The 25,140-nt window shown below is 50.8% G+C and overlaps 1 protein-coding gene across 1 annotated transcript in view; it reads left to right on the top strand.

The window, feature by feature from the left end:
- LHFPL7 (LHFPL tetraspan subfamily member 7) overlaps positions 1–25,140 on the top strand; it is a 66,895-nt gene that overhangs the window by 2,205 nt on the left and 39,550 nt on the right. The window contains exon 2 of the mRNA XM_072882281.1: positions 9,674–9,812. Within this exon, the coding sequence (XP_072738382.1) occupies positions 9,674–9,812 (139 nt within the window). The remainder of the gene's footprint in view (positions 1–9,673; positions 9,813–25,140) is intronic.

Raw genomic sequence — 25,140 nt, 5'->3', positions numbered from 1 at the left:
AGCTTGGGCTGTGGTAGGGATGAATAATATCAGGGTACCGAGTGGAGTTTACAGGGGATTTTGTTGACACACTCTTGTCGCCTTTATTAATGCCACCCAAATAATTAATGAACAACAAACAGTGCAGTCTCTTTCAGGGGAAGGTGCTCCCTGATGAGGGTGAGAATACCTGTTGTGATGGTTATTTGATGGGGTGGAATATAATAAAATATCCCTGACAGCTTTGGTAAGGCAGGCAACAGCTTTGGCTTTCTTGCATGAGCAGCCCTCCGAACCCGCACGCCTCGGTGCTCAGGACAGGGGGAGCTGAGTGCTGTGAGCTCCGTCTGCAAGTTCACACAGGAGATTCTCCTTTTTGGAGAGATGGGGAAATCGTGGCTCTTTTTTCTTTGCTTTCAGGACTTGTGACATTCATTTCCAATCTTTCAAGCAATCCTGTGGGCAGCTCCTTCTTTAAATGAAAGCCAAGAGCCTAACGTGGACAGGAATCTAGCAGCTTTTGAAAACAGCCACCAGCTTTTTGCTGAAGTGGCGGAGGCTGGCGAGAAGGGTGTGAAGCTGTGGCTATGGGGGGCAAAGGAAGCAAAAGCCGACATGGGGATCAGGAGCTCTTCTAGCGTGAAGCTGGTGGCACATCTGGGGGGGATGCTGAGAGCACATCTGGGGAGGATGCTGACAGCATACCCGGGGAAGATGCTGAGAGCACATCTGGGGAGGATGCTGATGGCACACCTGGGGGGATACTGAGAGCACAGCTGGGGAGGATGCCCACCTGCAGCGCACAGGCGCTTACCGGGTTTCAAATGTTTCCCCCTTCCAATGTGCCGATTTGATGAAGGGGTGGGGGAGTGTTCAGCCCTGCAAATGATCGTTAATGCCAGTTGTGTGTTTGTACTTGGGGGATTATGTTAATCATGCTACAAATGATGCTTTGAATCATGTCTAGAGGTTAATTAACATGCCTTTCTTCTCTTAAGAGGGCCTTCATGTCTGCTTAGAGTTGCTGGCTTTTTACTGCTTCCTTTCATAATTACTTTGCAGCTCTCTAATATCACGGGTACCTTTAATTTAACCCTGTCAGTGCTCAGGCTGCTGGGGCTTTTCACCGTGCTCAGCATCATGATGGTGATTTGATGGGGTGGAATATCATAAAATATCCGTGACACCTGGAGATGTTGTGGCCAGGCTGCCTCTTCTAGTGCAGACTGAGACCTTGCAGGAGCTGATGGAAACTGGAGAGGGTCTGGCTGGAGCCAGGTGAGGAGAGAGGGTGGTGATGGGGATATTGCCCAGGAGGACAGCCAATTTATGAGCAGGGCCCTTACACGGACAATTAATGGAAGGAGGATCCGTTGCGGGAGGACTTGGAGCTGTGAGGGCTGGAGAGGGGCATCCCGAGGGGTGCAGGCGCCGTGGGGAGAGGGGATTGTTCTTGGGAGGCCAACTGGTAGAGCTGGGAAAAACAGGTGAGCTTTTGAGCTCTGAGCTGCTTCATCGCATCTCACTACTTTTCTTTTTTTGGTGCCAGATCCCTGTGTGCGTATGTGTGCGTGCGAAGTAGTGCTTTATCTTGAGCTAATTTATTTTCTCTTTCAGTGGGAGCATTTGGCTCATGGGTTCCTGTCTCAATGCTGCACTTCGGAAGCTAGTGCTGCTTCATTTCAAATTTCTATTTTTATTTTTCCAGATAGTCTCCAATTATTTTCAGGCTTTGCCAAGCATGTAATCTAAAATAACAAAGAAGCTGATCAGCCCGTGGTATTCAGGCTAAAACCACATGGACCATTTGCCTATGAAGCCAGTGATGCCCTGCTGGAGCAGAGCACAAAATAACCCACTCAGGAGAGGGGGGAAGGCTTTACAGGGCCCCAGGAGTTCCCTGAGAGGGTCTTTCCTGGGTTTTTGCCCAGAGAAGGACTTGAAAAGATTCAGCCTAGTGAAAATGTACAGTAAACCTGCTTACCCTTTTATTTCTAATAACCCAGCGTTATTAGAAAATGCTGAAAGGTTTCATTAACCTTAATTGCTGGTTTCTCACTGTGTCAGTTCAGCACTGGGCTCCTGGTTTAATCTGAGGTTTGCCCGTTGGGGTCAGATTTGCGGAGCTATGCAGCCCTATTCCCAGTGAAAAAGCACGTGGGTGCTCGGGGAGATGGGAAGATATTTGGAAAAATCTGTCGCCCCTCTTCTAGCGCAAGCTCTGGCACAAGGGAGAGCTGAGCGTTTTGGGAGCTCCCAGCTTGCAACATGACCCAAGCAGGGAGCCACATGCGAGACTAGCTCTTGGGCAGAGTCTGCTCTACCTCCGGGGGCCGTGTATCAGGCCACCGTGTTAATTTGGGATTATCGGGAAATCAACTTTTAGCTCCTCATCCTAAGAACTTCCCAAGAGAGCAGATCCTTCCCGGCTTACTCTGTCTACTAGTCAGTTTGATTTTTAATTGCACTTATGCAACCTTGGCAAGAGGTGTAAGCACTCAGCAATTCTTGAAATCACCGTCTTCCTCTTTATGCATATTACTTTGCAGTAGACTTTATCTCCTTTCATTAGCCACCCAGCGTTTTTTGACCTACATTAATAGAACAGAAAATACCCAGTGTTGGGGAAACCTGTAATTCCTGGGCTCTGGCCCCACATGCTTCAGTGTCCGAGGAGCAAACCATAAGCAGGGCTCGCTGACCAGTGAACCGCTCACCACTAAGCTGGGCTGAAATGGGTGCTGAGACAGAACCAGCTTACGGGTGGGCCGTGGAAGGTCAAGTTGATTGAAAATACAGACAGGCTGCTCTTGGGATTATTTCTATCAACTCTGCTCTCAACAGGAGATAGAAGCTGCTTTGCTTAAAGAAAGGCGAGGAGAGGTGGGTATTAGCTGCGGCATCGCTGCTTGGGCTGCGGGGCCAGGGGCTGGGCAGCAGCTGGGGCTTAGCTGAGACGTGGCCGCTCGTGACGGTGATGACTGGTTCATGCTGGGTCGCCTGTCCACAAACCTGCTGGACAAACAGGGAGTCCTGAACCCTGCGCCTTGGGGAGGGCATCGCTTGGGCGCATCAGAGACATTTTGGGCTGAACACTGCATTTCTCCTTTGTAGAGCCCAGAGCAGAGTCTGCCTCAGGGTGGTGGGGACGCGGCAGGGACATTTTGATGGTGGGACATTCTCTCCATCCTCTTGAGGCTGCAAGTCCCACTCCCTTCAGGCTCCTCTCCACTGGCTTTGTAAGGAAAAGGCAGATGGGAGAGCTTTGTGACCTGTGGGGCGTTCCCCGACCCAAGATGATGAGCCCAGCTTTGCTGCCAGCGCCAGGAAAGGGCTTATCCCAAGGAAGGATAATAACAGAGTGCGGGTAAGAAGGTCTGATCTGGTACCCGGCAACAGTGCACTGCTTGCTGCCTAATTAAAATTTCATTGAGTTGGTTCGCATCCCTTGATGGAGGTTACAGGCACACCATTGATGTGCTAATGTCTTACTTTTTCCCTTTTTTTTTTTCTTTTTCATCACCATCCATCATCCTTTTAGATAAAGCAGTGCCATTAGGAACTGCTTTCCAGCGTCCCCAGATGCAATGGCACTGGAAGAAAGACAGCCGTAATTCATCAGACATATTATCTGTCTCTTATTTTCTCCCTAATTAAAAAAATACATTTTTTTCCTTGAGTCGGTTTGGATATTAACCCCTCTGGTGTTTGTGTTGAATACCCTGATTAGCTTAGAAGTGGGAAAGTTACATGGAAGGCCAGGACTGGCTGGGCTGTGTCTGGGTTGGTTTTTTTTTGCTGAATTTTGTGCGTGAGCAGCTAAATCTGGGCTGGGGAGAAGTACCCCCTGTGCGTGCTGCAGCGCAGGCAGGTCCCCATCAACCAAATCTTTCATTTGAAGGTGAAGAAATGAGGACTGGAGCCTCCTTGCCTCCTCTGTGTCCCTGTGCCCCAGCCCAAAACACCCTGGCTCAGGGGGACCCTGAGACATCAGCCACCTCCCCGGCAGCATCACGCCTGGGGCTCTGTGTTACTGCCGGGCTGGTTTGGGGAGGTTGGACCCGCTCCCACCGTTCCCATCAGATGACACCGGGCACTTCCCAGCGCTGCTGGGCAGGGGATAGCATCTGCATGGGAGCAGGATGGAGAGGGAAGATCAAATAGGAAGGGGAAAGCTCTCAGATGGCGTCGAAAGGAAGGTAATTGCTGGGGAGGAGAAGACGAGGACGTGTGGGATCCTCTTCCTGGCCGTCGCTTTAATGCCGACCAGATGGCGGATGTTTGTTTCTGTGACTTGTGTGGGGGAAATATGAACAAGCTGCGAGGCTCGATCCACCCACCCCTGCGCACGCAGCGTCTCCTGCAGAGGCAGGCGCCTCTCTTGTGCCCAGGTGGATATTCCTGGTGTTTACCAAGATTTCCTCTTGTGCCTTTGCCCAAGGAGAAGGCACTGCTGTTTCGGGTGCAGGGCAGTCTCGCCAGTGTGGTGTGGATGAAAGCAGGGGTTTTAGGGTCCAGTGCAAAACTCACGGGATGGTTTGCGAGGAGCGAAGGACCTTGTGGCCACGTGGTGCCGGTGGCAGCGACTCGTGGGGCGCAGGGACACGCAGGGACCCCGTTGGGCACTGGGGTGCAGAGGAGGCAGCTTTGCTGCTCCAGCGCCGCTGCTGCCCTGCAGATAAATACCAGTCTGAGTATTTGCACTGATCCTTTCCAGCCCTGTTTATTTGCCCTCCAACAACAGTGGCAACCACTCCTCCTCTACCAGGAGCCTGGCCAGGGGCATCTCGAGCCATGCAGCAGAGCCAGACCCAGCTGCCAACATCTGCATCCGCTTCCCGGCATCAGCCCCTGGTGTGGCCTCTCAGGTCCTTGCCAGCACTGCTGCAAATCCCAAACCCCAGGTCCCCACTCAGCACCACCGTCCAGCGCTGATTTATTTTTTTTTTAACAAGGTTAAAAACCCTGGTGTCTGTTTGGTTTCTGCCTTTCCAGGTACAGCACTATCCAGTTTAACCCCAAAACATCTTCCCTGCATGAATATTTAATCACACAGAGCTCTGATGGGAAGGGACCGAATGTAAAAAAAGAGAATGGTTTGATTAATTTTGCCCCCTCTTCTCTTACAGTTGCTTTTACAGACAGTTTTTTCCCCAGCTTGTTTGAGGTTTCTGAGTCCTTTTCTGCCTCAACAGACACCCCCAGAAAGCCAGACACTCTGTGACCTTCACTCTCTCTCAGCCCATGGCTTTATTTCCTAATTGTTTAGGATATTTTTTTTCTGCCCCCATTTGCAAAGATGCTTAAGCATTTGAGCAGGGCTGAAATACCCAAGCAGTCTGTAACCTTGCCTTCAGCCTACTGCTCTGGGTACCATAGGGCCCATCTGGGATGGCAGCTCTCGGGGGTGGTCAAGCTCCACTTAATAAATTGCGTTAATAAACTAATGTGCATCGTGGTGTGACCCAGTGCACAGGATGCAATGGCAGGACCTTTGCCAACTTGGTTTGGCAAAGCCAAGCCAAAGCCAAGCCAAAGCCAAGCCAAACACCAGGTACTATTTCTCAGCACTAACTCATTGGACCAGACAGTTTTCTCCTCCCTTTGCCCTCTTCACTTTAAACTGTAAAGATCATGGATGCTGGCTTCAAAAGGTGGGTTAACTTTTTTAAAATTTTCATTAGGGATATTAAGTGATTCTTCCCAGGATGGTCATTGTGTGACATTTTAATTTTTATTTTTTTGGTGAATGAAACAGCATCTTCAGCAGATTTATTGCTTAGTGAATGGCATAGCCATGGCGTGTGTCAGACCTGTAAAATATTAAAATAATGGGTGGAGGATTGTTGTTAATCGGAATTTATTACGCTACATAAAGGCATATTTACAGTCCCACCAGGGGACTATTAATTTGTTTGGGGATAAACAATTAATCTCCCTGGGAGTGGGAGCAGAAAATCTGACACGGTTTTATGTCTTTTCCCAACGTGGCAGAGGCAGGATAGCTCACAGCCCCGGGCTGCTGCGCTCCCCAGGGGGATCTCCCCTGGTGCGGACGAGGGTCTGTGATGCCTGGGGAGAGGCAGCCCACCGGGCAGCCAGGGCCCGCTTCTTCCCGGCCGGTTTTGCACTGGGATCTGTGCTCTCTGCTGTGATGAATGGGCTTTTTCCTGCCCCAGCCTTGAGCTGGGCTCTCACAGACGGCCTCGACACATCCCGTTTGTTGTTGTCCCCCCCCCACCCCGCGTCTATTTTTGGGTTTCAGCCTTTGCATCCTGTTTCCTGCATCCTCTCCTTTCCGCTCAAGATGCAACAGGCACAAACAGGGGGGAGAGAGGGAGGTGCTGCACAGTTGGAAGGAGAGTGTTTTTAGCTGCTACTCTTTGATACCTTTGCTCCATGGACTTCTTCAAACTTAAGCCTTATTATTTTTCTTCGGAAGCGGCTGTTTGATCTGCAGGTGCGATTCCAGTACAGGGCAGGAGCACTTGGGATAACTCCCAGCCAAGGCCCTGGAAAGGTTACAACAAAAGCAAAATTTCTGTTTTACAAGACCTTATCCAGTGTTTTGGCAGGTAATGCCAATGCGTTAGGGAAAGAAGTTCACACCTTGTGTTTAAGCAGCTCTGGCCATTGCATGCCAGGATAACACAGGAGCCAGACTAAGACCGCCGGCTTGCAACAGGGTCTCTTGCAATGTGTCCTGAAATGTCCTGTGCCTTCCCCTATTGCCCCCTATTTTGGGGCAGCTGTGCCGCTGCCATCCCTTGTGCCCCAAAACCGCTCAGCTGCATTACCCCTTCTGCTCCCAGAGCTGCCCGGCAGCTGTTCAGTGGCTCAGCATCCCTGGCCCACGTGGCAGAAAACAAACCTCACCATTTACCTATGCTTCTTGCCCACGTGAATTTTAACGCATTTATTCAAAATGAGACCTTAGTTGCCTTTGCCAAGGCCTGGTTGGATTTGGTTGGTTTTTGGCCACCACCGTGCATATCAGGGTGCTGCCGGCCCCGGGACCCCGCAGTCTGGGTGCCGCCTGTATGAACCCTGATAGCAGGACCCAAACCAGACCCAGCTCTTCTTTCAGTGTAACACTCACCTGCACCCATCCTGTTTGTGCCTTTTTTCTTGGTGCTATGTCCTGAAAAACATCTTGGCACCTTTCTGCGGGGATTAGCAGCCTGAGCGGCTCATAGGTTGTTTCCAGCAGGAGCTGCGAGTTTTTAGGGGATTTGCGCTACTGTAATTAAGAAGAACCTAGATAATTAAAAATAATATGCTTCACACGAGAGAGGAAAAAGCCTGCTTCACAAGACCCCTTTCTGCTGAAAAATTCATCGCTCTAAATAATTAATGGTCCTCGCAAAGGAGGATGGTTTTGCATGTTGCTGGGTGGAAGGTGAAATTCAGATGCCGGGCAGAAATAATCCTTCTTTTTTTTTAATGAGTCCGTATTTCCTCGCCGCGCTGCTGCCCTGGGAGCAGTGGGGAGCAAGGGCTGCGGGTGCTTTCCCCACGGGGCCCCATGCTGGAAGGGCGTCTGCGCCATGGGGTCACCCATGCCACCCCAAACCCCGTGGGTCCCTCCCGGGGTACAAACGGGGCAAGGGGCTGGTCCCTGCCGGGGGTGTCCCAACCGCCTCTGTTTTGCCCTGAAGCAGCACTCGTCTCTTTGGGTCTCTGTGGCGTGGAAGGCACCGGAGAGGAGCAGATACCCCTGCTGCCACAGTCCCTGCCGAAACAGCCTCTCCATTTCTCTTGGTAGCTGTTAGGATGGCTGTGCCTTTTACATTGCATGTCAGGAATTAATTTATTGCTGGGACAGTGTTTGCATTGCTTGTGTGGTGTATAAATAGGCTATAAATAAGATGCTGATTTCTAATCACTGCACAGCACCAGGGGAAGCGCTCACACCAGGGTGTCGGGGCAGTGCCTGTGCTCCCCTGGCGCATCCCTCGCCAGCACTGGCGTGTCCCTTTTTGGAGTGGTGGCAGCTCCCCGGCAGGACCCTGCAGGCAGCAGCTCTGCCACCACGGCATCAGCCAGTCCAGCTGCTAAAAAAAAGCTCAGCAATAAATAACGCAGGTAGATGTAGGGCAGTGCCAGACCCATGGGGCAGCACCACTAGTGCTGGAGGGTTGGGAGGGGTTTTTGAGCTGCTTGGAGCCCCCAAAGCCATCACAGGGTAGAGCCAATTTCTCTTCCCCTGCTCAGCCTGCCTGTGGTTCCTGCAGCATAACATGCATTTAGCAGATTATTTACTCCCGATTTGTAACCTCTTTGGTGAGGGGAAGCAAACAGAAACATATATTGGGTTTGTTCCTATAGTAACCGTGGTTGCCCAAAAGCTCAAATGTAGGGGGAAAAGTAAAAAAGGAAAAGTGTGCATTTCTAACCAGAACGTGTCAGCAGGGTGAGAGGGCTGGACAAGGGCGAGTGGAGGTGGGACCTGAGCTCCTTATGGCAGCTCCTGCACAGGTTATTTGGAAAAGGGGGCCGAGACCTGTCTTACAGCTGCACTGCTTTAGGGAGACAAGACTCTGAGTTACTGCAGGGTGACTCACCAAAGCCAGGAGCGTTTTGCAGAATTTGCCGTGAAATGCTGTGAAATGACAGGACTTGACGTGGCTGCAGCAATGCCGGGACCGAGGTGCCCTCGCGCCGTTTGAAGGCTGCCACGAGCTGGGTGCTGGAGGAGGAGGCACCCATCATGGGTCCCCTCACCATCCCTGGCCACACGGGCCTGGGCTGGCACGTGTCCCTGCCAGTATAGGGACCTCCTCGCTGCCAGTGCCATCCCGTTGGCAGAGGTGGAAATGCCACCTGCAATGGGGACAGAAACACCAACAGTGCAGCAGTAGGGTGCCCATACCCAAGGGTGAGCTGTTTTGCCATAAATTAGTGCTTTTAGATGCTAATGCAGTTTGCATCTTATGGCCAGAATATTGAATAGCAAAACTGCTTCCACCCTGGCTGGGTGATGGCAGGGGGAGAGGCTGCTGTGCTGGCCTCCCCTTTCGCTGCCCTTCCGCACTGTGCCAGCCCCTGGGGAAATGCTGCCCACCAGGCACTCCTATAGCCTCCAGCACCCCAAAGCGTCATCCCACAGCACGAGCTGGGTTTGAGTCACAGCCCCAAATGACTCAGTTTTGTTGCAAAAGAGGCTAAATCAAAGACATGGCCCGCTGCAGGGAAAAGCTGGCGGGGCTGCTGGAGGTGAGCTGGGCTAGGGGGTGGGAGCAGCCTGCCGTGTCGGCAGAGGCTGGCTGCAATGAAACCTTTGCAGCAGCCGGTTCCCTGCCGTGGAGCATCATTGGCAAAATACCTTCTAATTGCCAGGCTTGCAGGGGCGGGTGCCGTCACGAGATACATTTCGGCTCTCAGCAGAGGCACTGACACGCGTTGCAGGCATCTAATGGCACTTGTATTAGTGATGTAGCCCTTCATGCATGTAATACATTTGTTATTATCACCATAGCCCGAATGCTAATAACCCCTGGGACCAGGTGATGGGTGAACCGTGGGCTCAAGACTTAACAGTGAATTTAAGCAGCAGAAGGTGGAAGGGAATGGGTGGGAGAAGCCACCCACGACAGGGCCGCATTTCTCACTTCAAGAGGGGGAATTTGTGGGGAGGTGTCGCGGGGATGGTGGTGGGGGACCACCTCGCTGACAGCCCTGTGTGTCCTTTCAGACGAGTGCCGTGCTGTGTGTGGGCGGCTGTGCCCTGCTGGCCCTCAGCTCGCTGCTGGCCATCGTCGCCGTCCTGCTGCCCAGCGGAGCCTGCGAGAGGCGAGTCTGCACCCTGGCTGGCTACATGCAGACAGCAGCAGGCAAGTCACGGGGACTTTGCTCTTTGGGGTGGAAAGATGGGGTTTCCCCAGGGTGCTGCCTGGCCATTCACGGCATCCTGGATCTCAGCAACAAGAGGTGCTTGCAAACCCTAACCAATGCTGGGAGTAAAGAGAGCAGCCCTTTGCTTTAGCAATTGCCTCCTGCATCCATGCTTATCAAATCTATTAAAAATCTCCTCTGCCCAAATACGCAGGTCTGTGGCAGAGAGCCTGGGCTGCAGGTCCCGCTCGCTGCCCCTGCTCAGGCTCGTGTAGGGCAGGGGGCCACGGCACACAGTGGAGACCAGGCTGCCTGCTGGCAGGGTGCTGCTGCACCTCCTGGGTCTAGTAGATGCCTCCCGTGAAGTTTGCAGTCCCATTTGGGCCATCTTTGCATTTAAGCCTCTGGAGGGATTTCCCTTGCTGAGCTTTACACTTGAGACAAGCTGTTGCCCACCCTGTCCCACATCTCCCCTCGGCCTCCCTGGGCACCCCGCTTGATGCTGCCTTAGCTTATATTTCCATTGCAATTGCTTATATGTCTGCCTTTGAGAAGCACTACTGCAGAGGGGAGGACACAGGAGGCTGGGGAAGGTCCATCCCCATCCTGTGCTCCCTGTGGAGGGACAAACCCCACCAGAGACCAGTGTCCACTGCAGGGAGCCACATCTCCAGGAGCTGAAGTGTTGAACTAAACAACCTCAACTGGACACAAGCCGTGACAGGAGATTAAACCGCCTGTTCATGTCTGTGCCCAAGAATAAACTCCTTTCCTTGCAGAAATCCTTAGGGCCAGCCAGGCTTTGTTATCTGCCTGGCAGCATTCAAGCAGCTTTTGGGGGAAATCCTGTTACATGCTCTCCTCACCAGGGCTCATCCCACAGGAGCCGATTTGGGAACAGATGGAGGGGCCTGGCCTGTTAGCATTGCTGCTCCAGCTCAGCTGGGATGTGGGTGGGCACAGGCAGCTTCTCATACCTCATTGCTAGTGACCGATGCGTCCCTTGGAAGCCATGATGTGGGCACTGCCATCACCCCCCTGCGTCGGATGGTGGCTGTGGCCAACAGGTTCCCTGGGTGCAGAACGGAGGCTGGAAGAGCCCCATGCCAGCCTGCCTCAGCCCCAGCCTGGGGATGGCGTGGGTCCCTGGGAGGTGGCTCAGGGTGGCCTTAGGGTGGTCTCCTGTGCAGGAGAGGAGTGGGATGGAAAGGGGTAACCCTGCGCTACCTTTGCTCAAAGGGGTGGCACATCCCCACCACATCTGGCTCTGCAACGAGGGACAAGCGGGTGCAAAGCAAGGGATTAGGAAGAGTCCCTAGAAAGGAAACGGACTGTGGCAGATAAATACAAATTAGACGCTCTGAGGGGTTTTGGTAATATTGAACAGGCTGTAAATAAACTGTAGGCTCTAAGCGTTATTGACAAATGAAAATTTACTGGGTACGTTCGAGCAAGCTAATGGGTTGCTTTAAACCCTGGCAATGCCTTGCTAAGCATTTTGTATTGCGCTTTTTAATTTTGGTTTGCTGTGGATTAATTCCCATTCAGAGTGAGGCAGCCCTGAGTCAACAGAATTAAATGGTTTAATGTATTTGGATTCAGAAATGCTGCACCCCCCCCAACTTTTCTCCCTGTTCCCCCTCCAGGAGGAAGCTCTTCATTAGAAATCAGCTGCAGCCCAGCAAGCAGCTGGGTGACAGCAAAACTCCTCCCCAAAATCACATTATCTCAGAGAAAAACAGGGTTTTTAGGAGGGATGAATTTATATGGGAGAGAAGGAAAGCAGAGCAAGCCTATGAGGTTTGGTAGGGCAGCTTTCTGATGGGGGGGTCCAGCTCTGTACCTGCTGCCATGTCGGCTCTACTGGGGGAACCCTTATAAAACCACCATGAGATGCTGGCAGAGCAGCAGGAAGAAGGAGGGGGCCATGTTTCTCCCAAACCCCAGGTTTCCCTGAAGCACAGCAGGTCCCACAGGCACCTTCCCTCTAATTGTCCTGACATTTCCCCCTGAAATCACAATTTTGCTCCCATTTTCCTATCCCACAAAAACAATTCAAGGTATTTTGCAGAGCACCAAAGGCACAAGTAAATAAGCTTAATACTATAAAACATTGAATCAGGCAATCTAATTTCCCAATAAAGGGCCAGGTGCATTCAGCCAGGAGCATGAAACATGCCCTAAAGTGCATGAGCAGAGGCACTGGCAGAGCCAGAATCAGTCCCCACAGGCTCTGTGTCGTATCAAACATGCCCCGAGCCACACTCGCGTAAATCCAGGGGCAGAGGCCAAGCTGAACCAAACCAGACCCAATCCTGAGAGCAGCCCCACAGCAAGGGGCAGTCAGGCTCAAGCTATGTCTTTATCACTTTCCTGCTATTTTTTTTAGAGATCCAAGTTGTGCCTTTTCCAGCCCCAGAAAGAAGGAAGATAGAAACCTCATACAGATAGAGCAGAGAATTAATTGCAGATGCAGACATGCCATCAGGGTTCAGAGCCGGGCTAATTGCCACCATACGTTGAACACATGATTCCTGATGCCTGGCATCCACCTCTTAGAAAAAACCAAACATCCACACAAATGACAAGAGGATGATCCCTAGTGAAAGAGTAAATGAGCAGCAGAGAAACAGGGAAAGGAAGAAGGATAAAAGACAGAACATTTGCTCAGCTCTCACACCCTACAAGCAAACTCAAAGCTGCCCCTGAGAGATTAGAGACAGGGCTCACTCCCTAAATGTGGTGCCAGCTCACTAAAATTAAATTTCTGCTCTGATACCTTCTCCCAAACCTGCATAGCAGCACCTCCAGAGAGGCTGGGGTAGCCAAGCTGGCCCCATTTATGTGTGGGTCAGTGGGGTGGCCCCAACCCCCAGCTGCAGCCCATGACTGCTGATGGAGAGGGGCCCTGGGGCTAACCCCAGGGACAGGGAGTGCAAATGGGTGCACAGCTGAAATCCTGCCACAGTCGCTTTTCAGCAAAAGCCTCTTTGTTGGCATTTTAAAAATAGGGGTTAATTGCTGGGAGAAATGTCTCCTGCCATGCAGGGCTGTAAGGGAAGGGCCAGGGATGTTCTCTGGGGCTGGCTGTGCCTGTACAACCTCTCTGGTGGCTTCCAGGTGCTCAGCCAGGGACCTGGGGTTTATAGCTGGACATTACAGTTTATCTCTGCAAAGCTCTCAGACCAGTTTTCGAGCAAGTACCAGTGGCGAAGCTGCTGGAAGGAGCATGGAGCCATCACAGTGTCTCAGGCACCGGCTTCACCCACGGGCACCCATCGGTGATGCCCCGGGGAGCCCCGAGGCCCCGCTCTGAGCTGTCGGAGCCCACACAGTCCCCAGCAGTGCCACCACATTAGGGGAGCATCCTGAAGGCCAGGGGTGCCGAGAGCCAAAGCAGCCTCTGCCAGGTTTCCAGCACAGACCCTGTCTGCTCCCTGGCCCGAGAGCATCTGCACTCCCATGGGAATGGCCTTTCCAGGGGAGTGAGGCTTGCTACCCGTAGAAACCGAGATTTGAGCCGAGGCTGAGTAAACCCCATCAAACAGCAAATCCAAGCAGCTTTCTGCTTTTGGGGCTTGTGGGACTAAGGGAAGGATTATGGTCTGCTGTTGGATTAAGCTGCTGGCGACCGCGCTCTAGCACCAAAGTGGATTGCATCTGCTGCTTAGGAAAAGCAACAAGTCTTCGTAGGCGGGCAGCAGGGAGTAGCAGCCTCCCTCCACAGCTCCTTTTGCTACCCTAAAAGCCTCAATACAAACCAGGACTGTGTTGCTTTTTGGAAGCTTTCCACCATGCGCTTTTCAGGCAAAGGGCTCTTGCTTCGCAGGCAAGTGGTGGCCCATCCATCGGTGGTTAGTAACTGGATGCATCCCCGGCCGCTGCACAGCTGCTGATCCTTTCCCTGGGCTCCGAGATGTGCCTGCGAAACGGCCTGGCAGGAGGAGGCTGCAGAGCTTTGCACCTCAGTGAGGGCACAGGCACAGTCGAGCGTGAGGGAGGCCTTCAGGGAGAGGTTTGCTTTCACCCCACGCTGCTCTCTGTCTAATCCTACCACCATCAACGCACTGCTGAAGACAAACCCAGTGCTGAGGGCAAATGATCCTGACCTGCCTGTTCCTTTCTAAGGCTCTTTTGGTTTCAAAGAGCAATTTCCCAGCATTGCTATGACAGAATCAGAACAGTCATAAGACTCCAGCAAGACAGGCAGAAACCCCCAGTTACACAATTCCCTTACTTAGCCGCACTTTAATCCCAAGTTTCATGGTAGTCCCAAGAGCTTCTTCCTGCAAAATTTGATTGCATTCTGCAGCCAAGATCCCTCTTGCTGGCAGAAGCATGGTGGCATTACAGAGATGGCCTCAGCTTTTGGTTAGTTAAGCAGCAAAGCAAAATGCAGGAGACCTTGTGCTTTTTGAAGTAGCCTGTGATTACTTAAGACATTGATCATCAGGTAAGAACACATAAAGAGGGAGAATTGTTCATTTTCAGATCAGTGTGAATCTTTTAAATGCATTGTGTCCCAGGGACTGAAAAGCAACACAAATTAACATGGACTGTGCCATCCCCAAGGGAGTGTGTGGGATGGGTGGGAGGTTTGCCCCAGCCTTGGGATGTAGGCACATGCTGGGGGCAGCACGGACGTGGCAGGTCCCTGGCCAGGAGGCTGTCCCAGTGCCCGTGTCACAGTGCTATTTAGAAAGGCAGTGTGTGGTCACTGCCCTCGTTGTGCCTCCCATCCCACCCTGCATCTCAGCCCACCTTTGGGATCGATGGCGCCCTGTTTTTCCCAGCTTGTGCAGGCTCTGAATGGCAAACAGCACCGTCATCCATGTCCGTATTGATTCCTCAGACTAATATCGATCAGCCTGGTGACATATAGGTAATGTGTAATTAGTAACTTGAATAAAAATAGCACCAAGAGGGTGTACAACCAAGCTGCCTGGGTACTCCGGCCTTTGCTAGCATCTCCATGGTGGCAGCAAATAGAGGGGTTGTGGCTGCCTTGTAATTGCTGACCTGCTATTAAAACCACTGTGAAAGTCCACCCTTCCCTGCTGCCATCACTACCATGCGAGGTGGTGTGGGAGTGCTGCCTGACGGGGTCTCTGATGACCCGGCGCCAGTGGAGCTGTTGCCATGACTCGGGAAAGAGCAGCTCCGTTTGCATCCCTGTGTTTTGCTCTGTAGCTTGGGCACTGCATTTTTAGGGCCAAAAGATGCTGTGAGCTGACAGCTTCACGTATGTCAGCGTGCATGAACAGTCTGCACCCGTAGCAGTTGCCTGCGAGGTCTCAGATCCCTCCTGTCCTGCCCCTCGCCAAGAAATCACAATTGAAATACCGGCCTGGGGAAGGCACGCTGCCAAACAGCACCTTCCAATGCCTTAAAGGACTTGTGGCACCAGCAGCTGTTGGGGATGCTGGAGAGGAGGCTGAGGCAGCAAAGGGCATTGCAGGGGCCACGGGACATCGGGGACGTGCCCACTGCTCCCGGGGTGCAGGCAGTGTCACAGCACGGCCCCTGCAGCACCTCTTTGAGGAGACATAACTGGAGCAGACATCTGCCCAAGGCAGGGGACAGTTTGGGGTTGGGTGGCCAATGCTGCAACTGACACTACAAATGTTCAGGAATGGCCGAGGAGACAAGGGTCTGAGCCAGTCCCAGACCGTGCAGCCTTTCCCACCCCCTCCCACACAGCCCAGCCCAGGGGCCGACCCACAGCCGGTTTCCTGATGGGCGTTTTTGTGGCCGCGGTGGCCCGGGAGCCCCATCCTGTTGACGCCAAGGGTTGTTTGTCAGAAGACAGCCCTGGGATTTGGAAGAGGAACTTGGCAGCGGAGACAGGCGGGGAGCAGTGCCCTGTTGTCCAGGCATTGATTTGATTTAAAAATCACCCAAAGCTTCCCCCATCCCTGTTTTAAAAATAGCATCTTGGCTTTTATTGCAGAGTCCATGTGGTCCCTCTTCTTGTGGGGCTTGAAAAATGTGCTCAGGCCTGGTGCAGTGACAGTGTTGGCTGTGTTCGGTCACCAGAGCAGCATTAAAAAAATGTTGCCGTAAAGCTGTTTCCAGCCATTCACAAAAGGTCCCCCAAAACTGCAAGATTTGGCTAAGCGAGAGGAGAAGCGCCAAAAATAAAGCAAAGTCCAGCCTTGATGCAAGGTGCTCGAGCATCAAAGTAAAAAACAGCAGCATAAAACCTGAACCCAGAGATGGGTCCAGCTCCTGAGTTGCAAGGGCAGCTTTTCTGTTTTCCCCTTGTCTTTCTCTGGAAGGAGCAATGCTCCCATCACAGCTGGGAGTAATTGCATGATCCTTGTCACTTCTCAGGTCCTCATTGCCATCTTCACCCTCTCCCCTCCACATTTCACATCTCGTCCTTGCAATAGAGACAGCGACCAACAACGTTGGAAGCCCTGGTTCCTTCCCCAGTGCAAGGCTTTTTCGCCCTGCTTTCTTTAATTACATTAGCAAAGTTGAAAAACTGCCTTTGGCACATTATTATTCAGTCAGTGAACTCTCACTAATTCCTGACACAACTAATAAATATCTGATGGTAGGAGCCCGCTGCCGGGGTGCTGGAGAGGGGGCTCTGTCGCAGCCCAGCCCAAGAGGTGCTTCGCTCCAGCGCCAATATTGCTTACGCCTGACTTACGTGCTCTCATTTTTTTCACTTGCGCTGATGCAAATCCTCTTTTGCTGCATTTTTTGCCAATTTCCTCCAGAGTTCAGCTCAGTAAAAGCCATCACCATCCTGGGCCTTGGGCCGGTGTGTCCTGGAACAGGGACTGCTCTGAACCCTGCGGAGATGCTGGGCACCAGTGCCAAAGCCCAGATGATGTTATTCTACCAGTCTCTGCATGTTTAAGAATCTGATGAACTCCCATGTTAAAAACCACACTTGACTTTTTTTCCATCTACCTTCCATCTGGGAGGTGTCACCTGGGAGGATGGTGCAGGGAAGGAAAACAAACTTGCCAGATCCGCAGATCGATGGGCATGAAAGTGGAACCACAAACATCTACGCAACTTCAGCCTTTCACCAGAGGAAATTTTTACTTCTGCTGAAACAGTAATTTCTCTGTGCTGACTTCGATGCATACATTCAAGTGACAGATCATCTTGGTTCGAGAGCCATTTCGTGATTTTACTTTCAAAACCTAAAATCTTCAGCGGAGAGCCAGACCATTAAACTTAGCAGTAAAAGGGAGAGGGGCTGGCAGCTTTCCTAACGGCCAGGCTCCCTGCCACAGGTTAAGTGTAGATTAACCTTCCCCAGGGTTTAAGCTCATTTCATACAAGGTGCAGAGCTGCTGAAGGAGAAGGGGCCAGATCCTGGCTGCACTGTACAGCAGCTGAGCCACGCTTTAGCCTCGGCAAGGGAAGCTAGGGATTAATTTCCATCTGACAGTTGGGCAGTTTTCTTTCTTCTGCTTAGTTCTCAAGCTACGGTTTGATTTTCTCCAGGTACAGTTTTGCCATTTGGCACAAACCTGCTGCATTGGTGCCTTTGCCCTCCCTTCAGGCCAGGGACATGGCAGTAGCAGTGTGCCTGGGCTAGTGCCGGGAGCAACGTATTTCTCAGTAGCCTCATTTAGAGAATGAACCAGCCATGTCCTTTCATTGGTTTCTTGGAGAGGGGCAATACATTTCCAGTGGCATCAGTGACAGAAGCAATATCCTTTCATTGCTATCATTGGAAAAGAGCAGTTTTATGCTGCAAGAAAGAACTAGTTCACTTGTACAAAACATATTTTCTATTCCCTTAAACCTGGGGAAATCCTTGTCGTATTAATATGTGGCTGAATTGCTTCTCTTTCAACAGTTCTCCTAGGGATTTGAATTTAGACCAGTTATTGCATTTGGATGCAGTAACAATCCATAACAAGTGTATTTTGTAAATAATAATAGTGCTTTGTAATAAATGGGAACAACAAATAACAAATGCCACTGGGGCTCCAAAGCTGCTGCCTCTGAGGAAATACCAGCCAGCCCCAAGGACCCCAGCACCGTGCCAGAGCCATGTGTTTCAGATGGGGAAACCCATACTTCAGTTTTAGAGGGAATTTGTTTTCTTTCGCCTGTGACTCTCTGTTCAGTTTGCAGGCAGTTGTTCCTTCTTCTACAACGCAGGACGTTTACTCTCATTCTGACATTTTCAAGCTACCAGCGTGGAGCTCAGGGGTGTTATTGGAGGGCCCTTCAAGCCATACCTTTCCAAGCAGGCTCCCTCCCATGAGTTTTTTGTGAGGGATGGCTTTGATTATGGTTCACCTTTTGTGGAGTTTAATCGTGCTTGTTAGTTGTTGCAGGAGAGAACCACTGCATGAGAGGGTCCTTCTTCTCTTGCAAGTTCAGGTTGCTGGTAGCACAGCCAGGACATCATAATCAAGATCCTGCAAAGCTTCAGAGCATCTGTCATTTAATAGCTGTTATTAGTGGCTGCCCAGCCTGCTTGTTGCATGCCCACAGTGCTGGGAAGAAGCATGTCTCCTTATCTGCTTGCTCTGTGATTATGTCCTTCGGCTGATGTTTCTCTTCATAAACGGTTTGACTTTTCCCTTTTTTCCCCCTGGCTTGGCTCATGTTTGTATCTGCTGTTGCTGGGAAGATGGAGAGAGACCCTTGCAAATCCCCTCCAGGGCCACCTGAATATCCCCCCTTGCTGTGGGGAATGGAGTTCCTAGCTGAATTTCATTCCTCCTGAAGCAATTGTGTAGAGGTCGCATCATCTTCACTGACTCATCCATCTGGACTGAGTGTGTAGTGTGTAACACAGAGAGAAAAAAACTTCCCCATCCTCTCTGACGCTAACGGGGAGCTCGAGACTGTCATGGGCAGTTTGCTGTTCGGTCTGCTCAAGAGAAGGATGCATGCACTTCAGGGAGCTTTGGTCAACCCCAGTGTCCAGCTCTCTCTTTCTGTCAATGTTGGAAGTTTTTGACCTGTTATGATGTGCTAAAGCAATATTAGCAGCACGGAAGACAGTGTCTGGCCTTGGTGTCAGACATAAATGTTTGCTGGGCTGGTTGGATCGTGGCTGTAATTTAACAGGCATCTGAACGTGGGGACAAGGACCTGTCAGGACACAGAGCAAGACAGTACATAGCAATGAGAGCAGCACGTACACCCACCTGCCAGCAGCAACATGCTGCCCCGAAACCTGAAGGTTGATAACAGTTTAGGGTGAAGCAGTGAGCCCCCAAATGCCTCAAAATCTGTTTTCCTGAGATTAGACGAAGCTCACGCGATCTGTAGATTCACCTGGGAAGTCATTACGGGGCCTTGCTGCTGTTGTACAGTGGAGATGTGTTGGCCTAGCCTTGGCGAGCAAGGTGATAAATCTGGGCTGCAGCTGCTCACTGTCCTTTGTGTCGCAAATTGCCCAGGCAGTTAAAAAAGGCTGTGTTCACGCATCAGCCAGTCCTGCTTTAAGAGAAGGCATGCGCAGAGATAGGGTTTCCCTGAGAAAGGAGCTATGAAGCTATGAAGGTTTCAACACCTACAGCCCCAGCTGACCAGCAGAGTCCCAGCTGCCTGGGTCAGGCCCTTTGGTGGGATGCAGGGCGTTTCAGTCCTGCTTTGCTTGCTCTAGATGAGCATTTGGCTTCAGCATCCTGAATAACTGGTAGGCGGTGCTGTGTGATCTCGGCTGCTGGGTGAGCTGGGGAGCCAGCCCTGAGAGCGGACGTGTGAGCAGTGGCTCTGGGCCAGATCCCGCTTCCTTTTTGCACAGTCTGATAATGCAGGTATTCTGGCGGCGGTCTCCGTCCCACGTGGGCACGTAGCACAGCTCCCAAGTGAGCTCTGGTTTGGAAATGTTTTGCCCTGCCTTCGTGTCTGAATCTATGCTGAGTCGTATTTCTTTGCTGGTAAGGAACAGATCTGCTAGGAGGAGAAATTTACCCCGCACTGAGTGTAAACACAGATGGAAACATGATGAAGCCCTTTTCAAAGTCAAGGGAATAAATCTGTTTAAAAGACTGAACATCTGGGGCAGTGAAAGAGCAGGTGGAGAACTAACCCAAGAAAGGACGGTGGTGCTAAGGGATGGCTGTCTGGGGAGAGGGCACAAACTGTAGGATAGTGGAAGTGTCTAAAGTGGGGAAATTACCCCAAAGAGCAGCAGAAGGCTCCAGAAAGGTTACCTTTCTGGATCTTTTAAAGACTCCTTTATTTTTTGGGTCCTGTGAGTTGCATCCTAAGCACTTTAGATGGAGCAAGTTGGTAGGCTTTTCCCCTGAAATAATCTCATCTGACCTTTCTAAGGCAGCACACAAGGGATCCAGCCCTGTGTCTCCTCCAGCTGCTGGGATAAGCAGGATTTTGCTCGCTAGTTAGGCAGCAATCACTGTGCTGCAGAAGCTGCTCTGTGCATTGCCCTGGAAGGGCAGATCTGGCATGTTCACGCCACTGGGAATCAGCTTCATGCTGGTGGTTTGGTCAGCTCTTCTGGTCCAAGCCAGAGCATTTTCTATGCTCCACAATAAAAGCACTCCTGGACAAAGGCTCTGGTCCTGCAGGGCTTTATTCACTTGCCTAACCAAAAACGCTAAAAACATGGATAAGCCTTGGGTGGCTGAGGAAATGTTAAATTGTGTTCCCCGCCCAGCTGTAACCTTGGCAGAAGTACGGCTCTGGCTGCTAAAGCCCATAAAATGAACAGCCCCTGTTGCTCCTGATAGGAGTATAAAAATATAATTACTTGAAGAGTGACTTACGATTCAGTGAAACAAGGATCTTCTCCTTTTTGATTGAATTACACAGTGGTATTCCTAGAAGACTGGAAGCAGATGGCAAGCTCTGGCCAGGCGTTTAACAGCCTGAGTTACTGCGTGGAAGGGATGGAGCCAAGCGAGGCTGCAACATGCCATTCCTACCTTTCTGCTTGCCTTGGGCCACCATCATGGTCTATTCCCCAGGAAAGCAGAGACTGGAGGATGGGGCAGGATGGTTTGCAGCAATGGATGGAGATGCGGAGCATGTCCAGTAGCAGAGGGCTTGTTTTGCAGCAGTGGCATGCAGCTCAGGTGGCAGCAAAGAAGGACAAAAATTTTGTTTCTGCAAACCCAGTGCTGCTTTGGTCCCAGGTAGGCACATTGTGATAGCAATCCCAGTGTGTGTTGTGTCAGGACCCTGTGGACCTGGGAGGTGGCAAACTGCCCTCCTGTCATGCAGGAGAACTTCCCATCCCTCCGGGCCCAGGAGGAGGACGGATGAAGGCAGACGGTCCCCTGGGCCGGGGTAGAATGAACGCTGCCATGTAATTTCTGCCTCGCTGCTCCTCCTGCCCCCATATATCTTGAGCATGTCAATAAAATCAGACTATTAGCAGCATGTCGTGTTATCAGCCGTGGTTGTGTGTGCTGTGCCTTAGGCAGCCATGCAACCTGCATTTTATGAAGTGAGCTGCTCATACGACTGCTGGGGTTGCAGCAATTATCACATCCCCTCACAGCTGGGCGATACTGTGGCTTTTATGAGCTACCCTAAATCAAAGGCCCTTTCTTTTTAAAGATAAATTAACAATTCTCTCCCTTTCTTTTTTTTAATGGCATAACAGCCAGCTGACTATGAGGTGAGACACAAATCTTGTTGCTGAGTTGTGCCTACTGCATTGTCTTTTTTGATTATTTTTATCTAATAAGCAAATGTTCTTTTGGAGTGCTGAAGTCCTTACAAGGGAGACTCATTTTCTGCTACCGTGATCTCTTTGTCACAGGTGGGTGATGTATGAAAAGGAATTGCAAATAGCTGTTTACAGCAAGCAAAGTCACGGAACAGCCCACTTTAATTTCTGCTATCTGTTGGAGACTGTTGTCGGTGATGGTCAAAATTAATTAAGCAGGAAGGAAAAGAGCAGGGAGGCAGTGTGCATCCAGTGCTGACATTGAAATATTAATGGTGAGCTAATCAAGAAAGAGTATCTATGAATATCTAATCAGCTTATAGTTTGCATTTTTCCTGATGCAGTGAACTTTTGGGCACCAGCCCTTTACAGGAGGTATTGGGAGCAGAGGTTGCCTGCTGCCTGATCGCTCTATCTGGGAATAAACAAAGAGCTCGTGCCTGTGTCAGGGGCTGAGGCACGTTTGCCTTTTGCACCTCACAGCCCTGCTGCCACTGGATGCTGCTGTATGCTTCCCGCTGTCACCTACCGCAGCCAGGTCAGAGGGTCCAGCCCATGGCATCCCCGGTGCCGTGTTCCTTCCTCCCCAGTGCTAGAGGGCACTTGGAGGGCTCAGCTCCTCCAGGATGGAGCTGCAGCATCTGTCCACATGCAGACCTTGGGCAAAAGCTCAAACCAGCGTAGCCTTGAACGCAGGACCTCACCCTCTCTCTCCATGCCCAGTGCAGGGCACCCCACGGGAGGCAGCAGGCTGTGTTCCGGTCTCTCCTGCCAGTGTGTGACTGGTGTTTCCAAGTCGAGTTTCCAAGCTGATTTGGGGGGAACAGAAGGTGACAGTTGTGCCACAGGGCCAGGGTGCACTGCAGACCCCTCCATGCCCAGCGCCTGCTCCGGGCACGCTGGCTGCAGCAGGGGCTCAGCTGCTTTCGCCGACCCACCACACAAGCAGGGGAAAAGAGGAGGAAACAATCCCGTGGCAAAGCTGGGCTGATTCTAATCAGAGTCACAAAAGTAAATGTCACCTTTAGGTGCCAGAAGGAGTCAAGCGGCATTTCTCTCTTCAACATCAGCGTAATGAGGGCTGTGGCTTTGGAGATTTGTATTGCTGTGTTTCTGCAAACAGTTCCCTCCTCTAACCTCTTGGAAATTGGATTTAGCGGGGCTGAGCAGTTTGTGTGCAGCAGATAGCAGCAGGACTGATAAGCAGAAACCTGTTTACACACTCAGTCATATCTAATGGTACAATTGGGCAGGGGACTGCCTGGATATATATATATTTTTTTTTTTTTAATGCTATCAAATGTAATCCTTGTGGCTGAATGTCTTGCTGCTGCTTAACAGGGAGAAATCTGAACTGGGGAGTTTTAATGGGTAACAAATGTGAAAATAACTTCATGTGAAGCAAAAGGATAAAGGTAATAAGTAAATCTTAAATGATAATAAAGAACTGAGTGGCGATCAGTAAGGAATAGCGTACCTACACTCTCCTGCACGAGGTGGTATTTCACATATTGCCAGGTTAGTAGGAACGGGACGCAACCCCAAATGCAGAAAGGAGAGAGTCCTGGCATGTCGCTCTCACAGCAACGGGGACTTTCTGAGAAAGGAAAATGGAAAGCAGATGGTATCAGTTAAGAATAGCAGGAAGGTACCAGGGATGTCCAGGGAGGTGGTGGAGCTCAGTGGCCGCATCCATCCCCCACGGTCTGTGGGAGTGAGAAACCCCCTTGCTGCGGGTGCGTGGGCACTGCGATGCCCAGCTCCAGTGCCTGGGGGCTGACAGTGGAGTGAGCAGCAGGGATTTCTCCAGGAGGAGCACTCTGAAACGTGCTTCTCTCTGTTATTCCAATATAACCCAAATCTGTTGGCCTTTAGGGCTTGCTGTGAAGGTCACCTGTGAGCAAGGCTAATTATTTCAAGCAAAGCAGCACGCTAATGCCACTAACCTGCTCCCAGGAACTGAGCTCTGCCCTGTGCCTTGGCTGTCTAGCTGCACAGAATTATGGATGCACGGGCATGTATGTTAAGCTCACAGATAGAAACAGATCCTACTGGCATGTACCTTGAGCAGAGAGGGAAACACATTTTTCACAGCTGATTCATTCAGTTGTCATGAAAATGCTGTTCAAGCCAAAAGGTAGTATCTCTTCTTTTTGCCGTTTAATTTTCTTTAATCTGCTCTTGACATTTATTGAAAGAAGTGTTCTACACACATCAAAGCCAAAGATTTCAAAACATCACATGAAAAAAATTTAAGGTCAGTCCAAGGGAGGATATGGTAGCAAACATGAGATGAAAGACTCTAGTTTCTACAAGGAAGGTCTGTGCAAAACGAGAGGTCACGCTGATCTGTGGTCCGAGGGCACTTGATTTGCACCTCTGACACTAGCTGCAAGTGGTGGGCTTTGTATGTTGTGACACCTTCAGCCATTTAAGCAAGGCCATCCTTAATATGAACAGGTTTAAAAGTAAAAGATGCCTTGATAGCATGACTTTTCAGGAGCCTCTTCACGTGGGCAAAGAGTTTCCCATGGCTCTGCCCAGTGTTGGCCCAACTTGCTTTGCCTGGGGCAGTGCTCACAGGGCTGCAGGCAAAGCCGAGCCGTCCTTTGCATTCACTCTCCATAAGTGAGTGTTGCTGCTTCTCACACGATTAAATGAGCCAAAGCACTTGACAAACTGAATGAGCTGCTGAAAGTGAATCCAGTGGAGGGGCCAATCCTGCAACATGCCTCCTGATGCGTTAAGCATCCCAAATGCCAAAACTGAAGAAGGAGAAATTTAAAAGATCCCCAGATGACTTCTGCTCTGTATTCATTTTACATGGGTAGAGGTAACAAGCTGACACAGGTTAATTTATAGCTCAGTTCTATGCTGACTGCAAAGTACACATTTCCAACCAGCAATCATTAGTAAATCACTTTCCCACTAGTTCTCTTGGCATATAAAAGAAATTTCTCCCTTCCTGACATTTAAAAAAAATCCTAGTAAGTTAGACACTCCATGACTTTATAGCATTGTTAATATTTAAAAGAAGGCTAGAATCTATAACCTCAACCTTTAACAAATGTACAGTAACGCGATAACAAATTTGCCTTGAACAGCTGCTATCTTGGTACCAACTGGCATGAAGAGGAGGGAAGTAATTGGCTTGTTTTCAGATAATTACCATAATTGTAGTGACACCATTTGGATCACATCTAACTGCGTTCCTGCTGCAGGTTGGATAATTTAATAATTGGCAGAATTTAGACTGACAGTAAAGGTAAAGTCAGCGTATGGTGAGGAAATCAGTAGGCACCTCCCTGCGTTGCTGGTACAGGCTCTGCTGCTCTTGCTGTGAAGTTTAGCAAAATCTTTAGATTTTGCTGCTTTTCTTAAGCCCTGTGACTGCTTCACATCTTTGCTCCTTTTCTGATGCGTGACGTGATGAGACCATGTTTTGCACCTTTTGAACCTTTTGATTTGAGATAAATCACTTCGGTTCAGTCCTACCCAAATTACTACTTTCTTTGTGCACTGAGTATTTTTAGCTGCCCTAGTTCTGCTGTGGGCTTGTCAGAGCTCTGCACTGAAAGTGGATTAAACCGCAGTCAGGTGCTTACAGGCAGCAGCCAAATGCCTTTCCTGGAGGTTGAACCCAGATCCCCCAGAGCAGGGCTTGTTCCCCCGGCCGAGCCCTGCCAAGCTGCAGG

Source organism: Ciconia boyciana, chromosome 17 (genome assembly GCF_034638445.1).
Source record: "Ciconia boyciana chromosome 17, ASM3463844v1, whole genome shotgun sequence".
NCBI classification, from domain to species: Eukaryota; Metazoa; Chordata; class Aves; order Ciconiiformes; family Ciconiidae; genus Ciconia; species Ciconia boyciana.
This window is presented reverse-complemented; position numbering and strand designations above follow the sequence as displayed.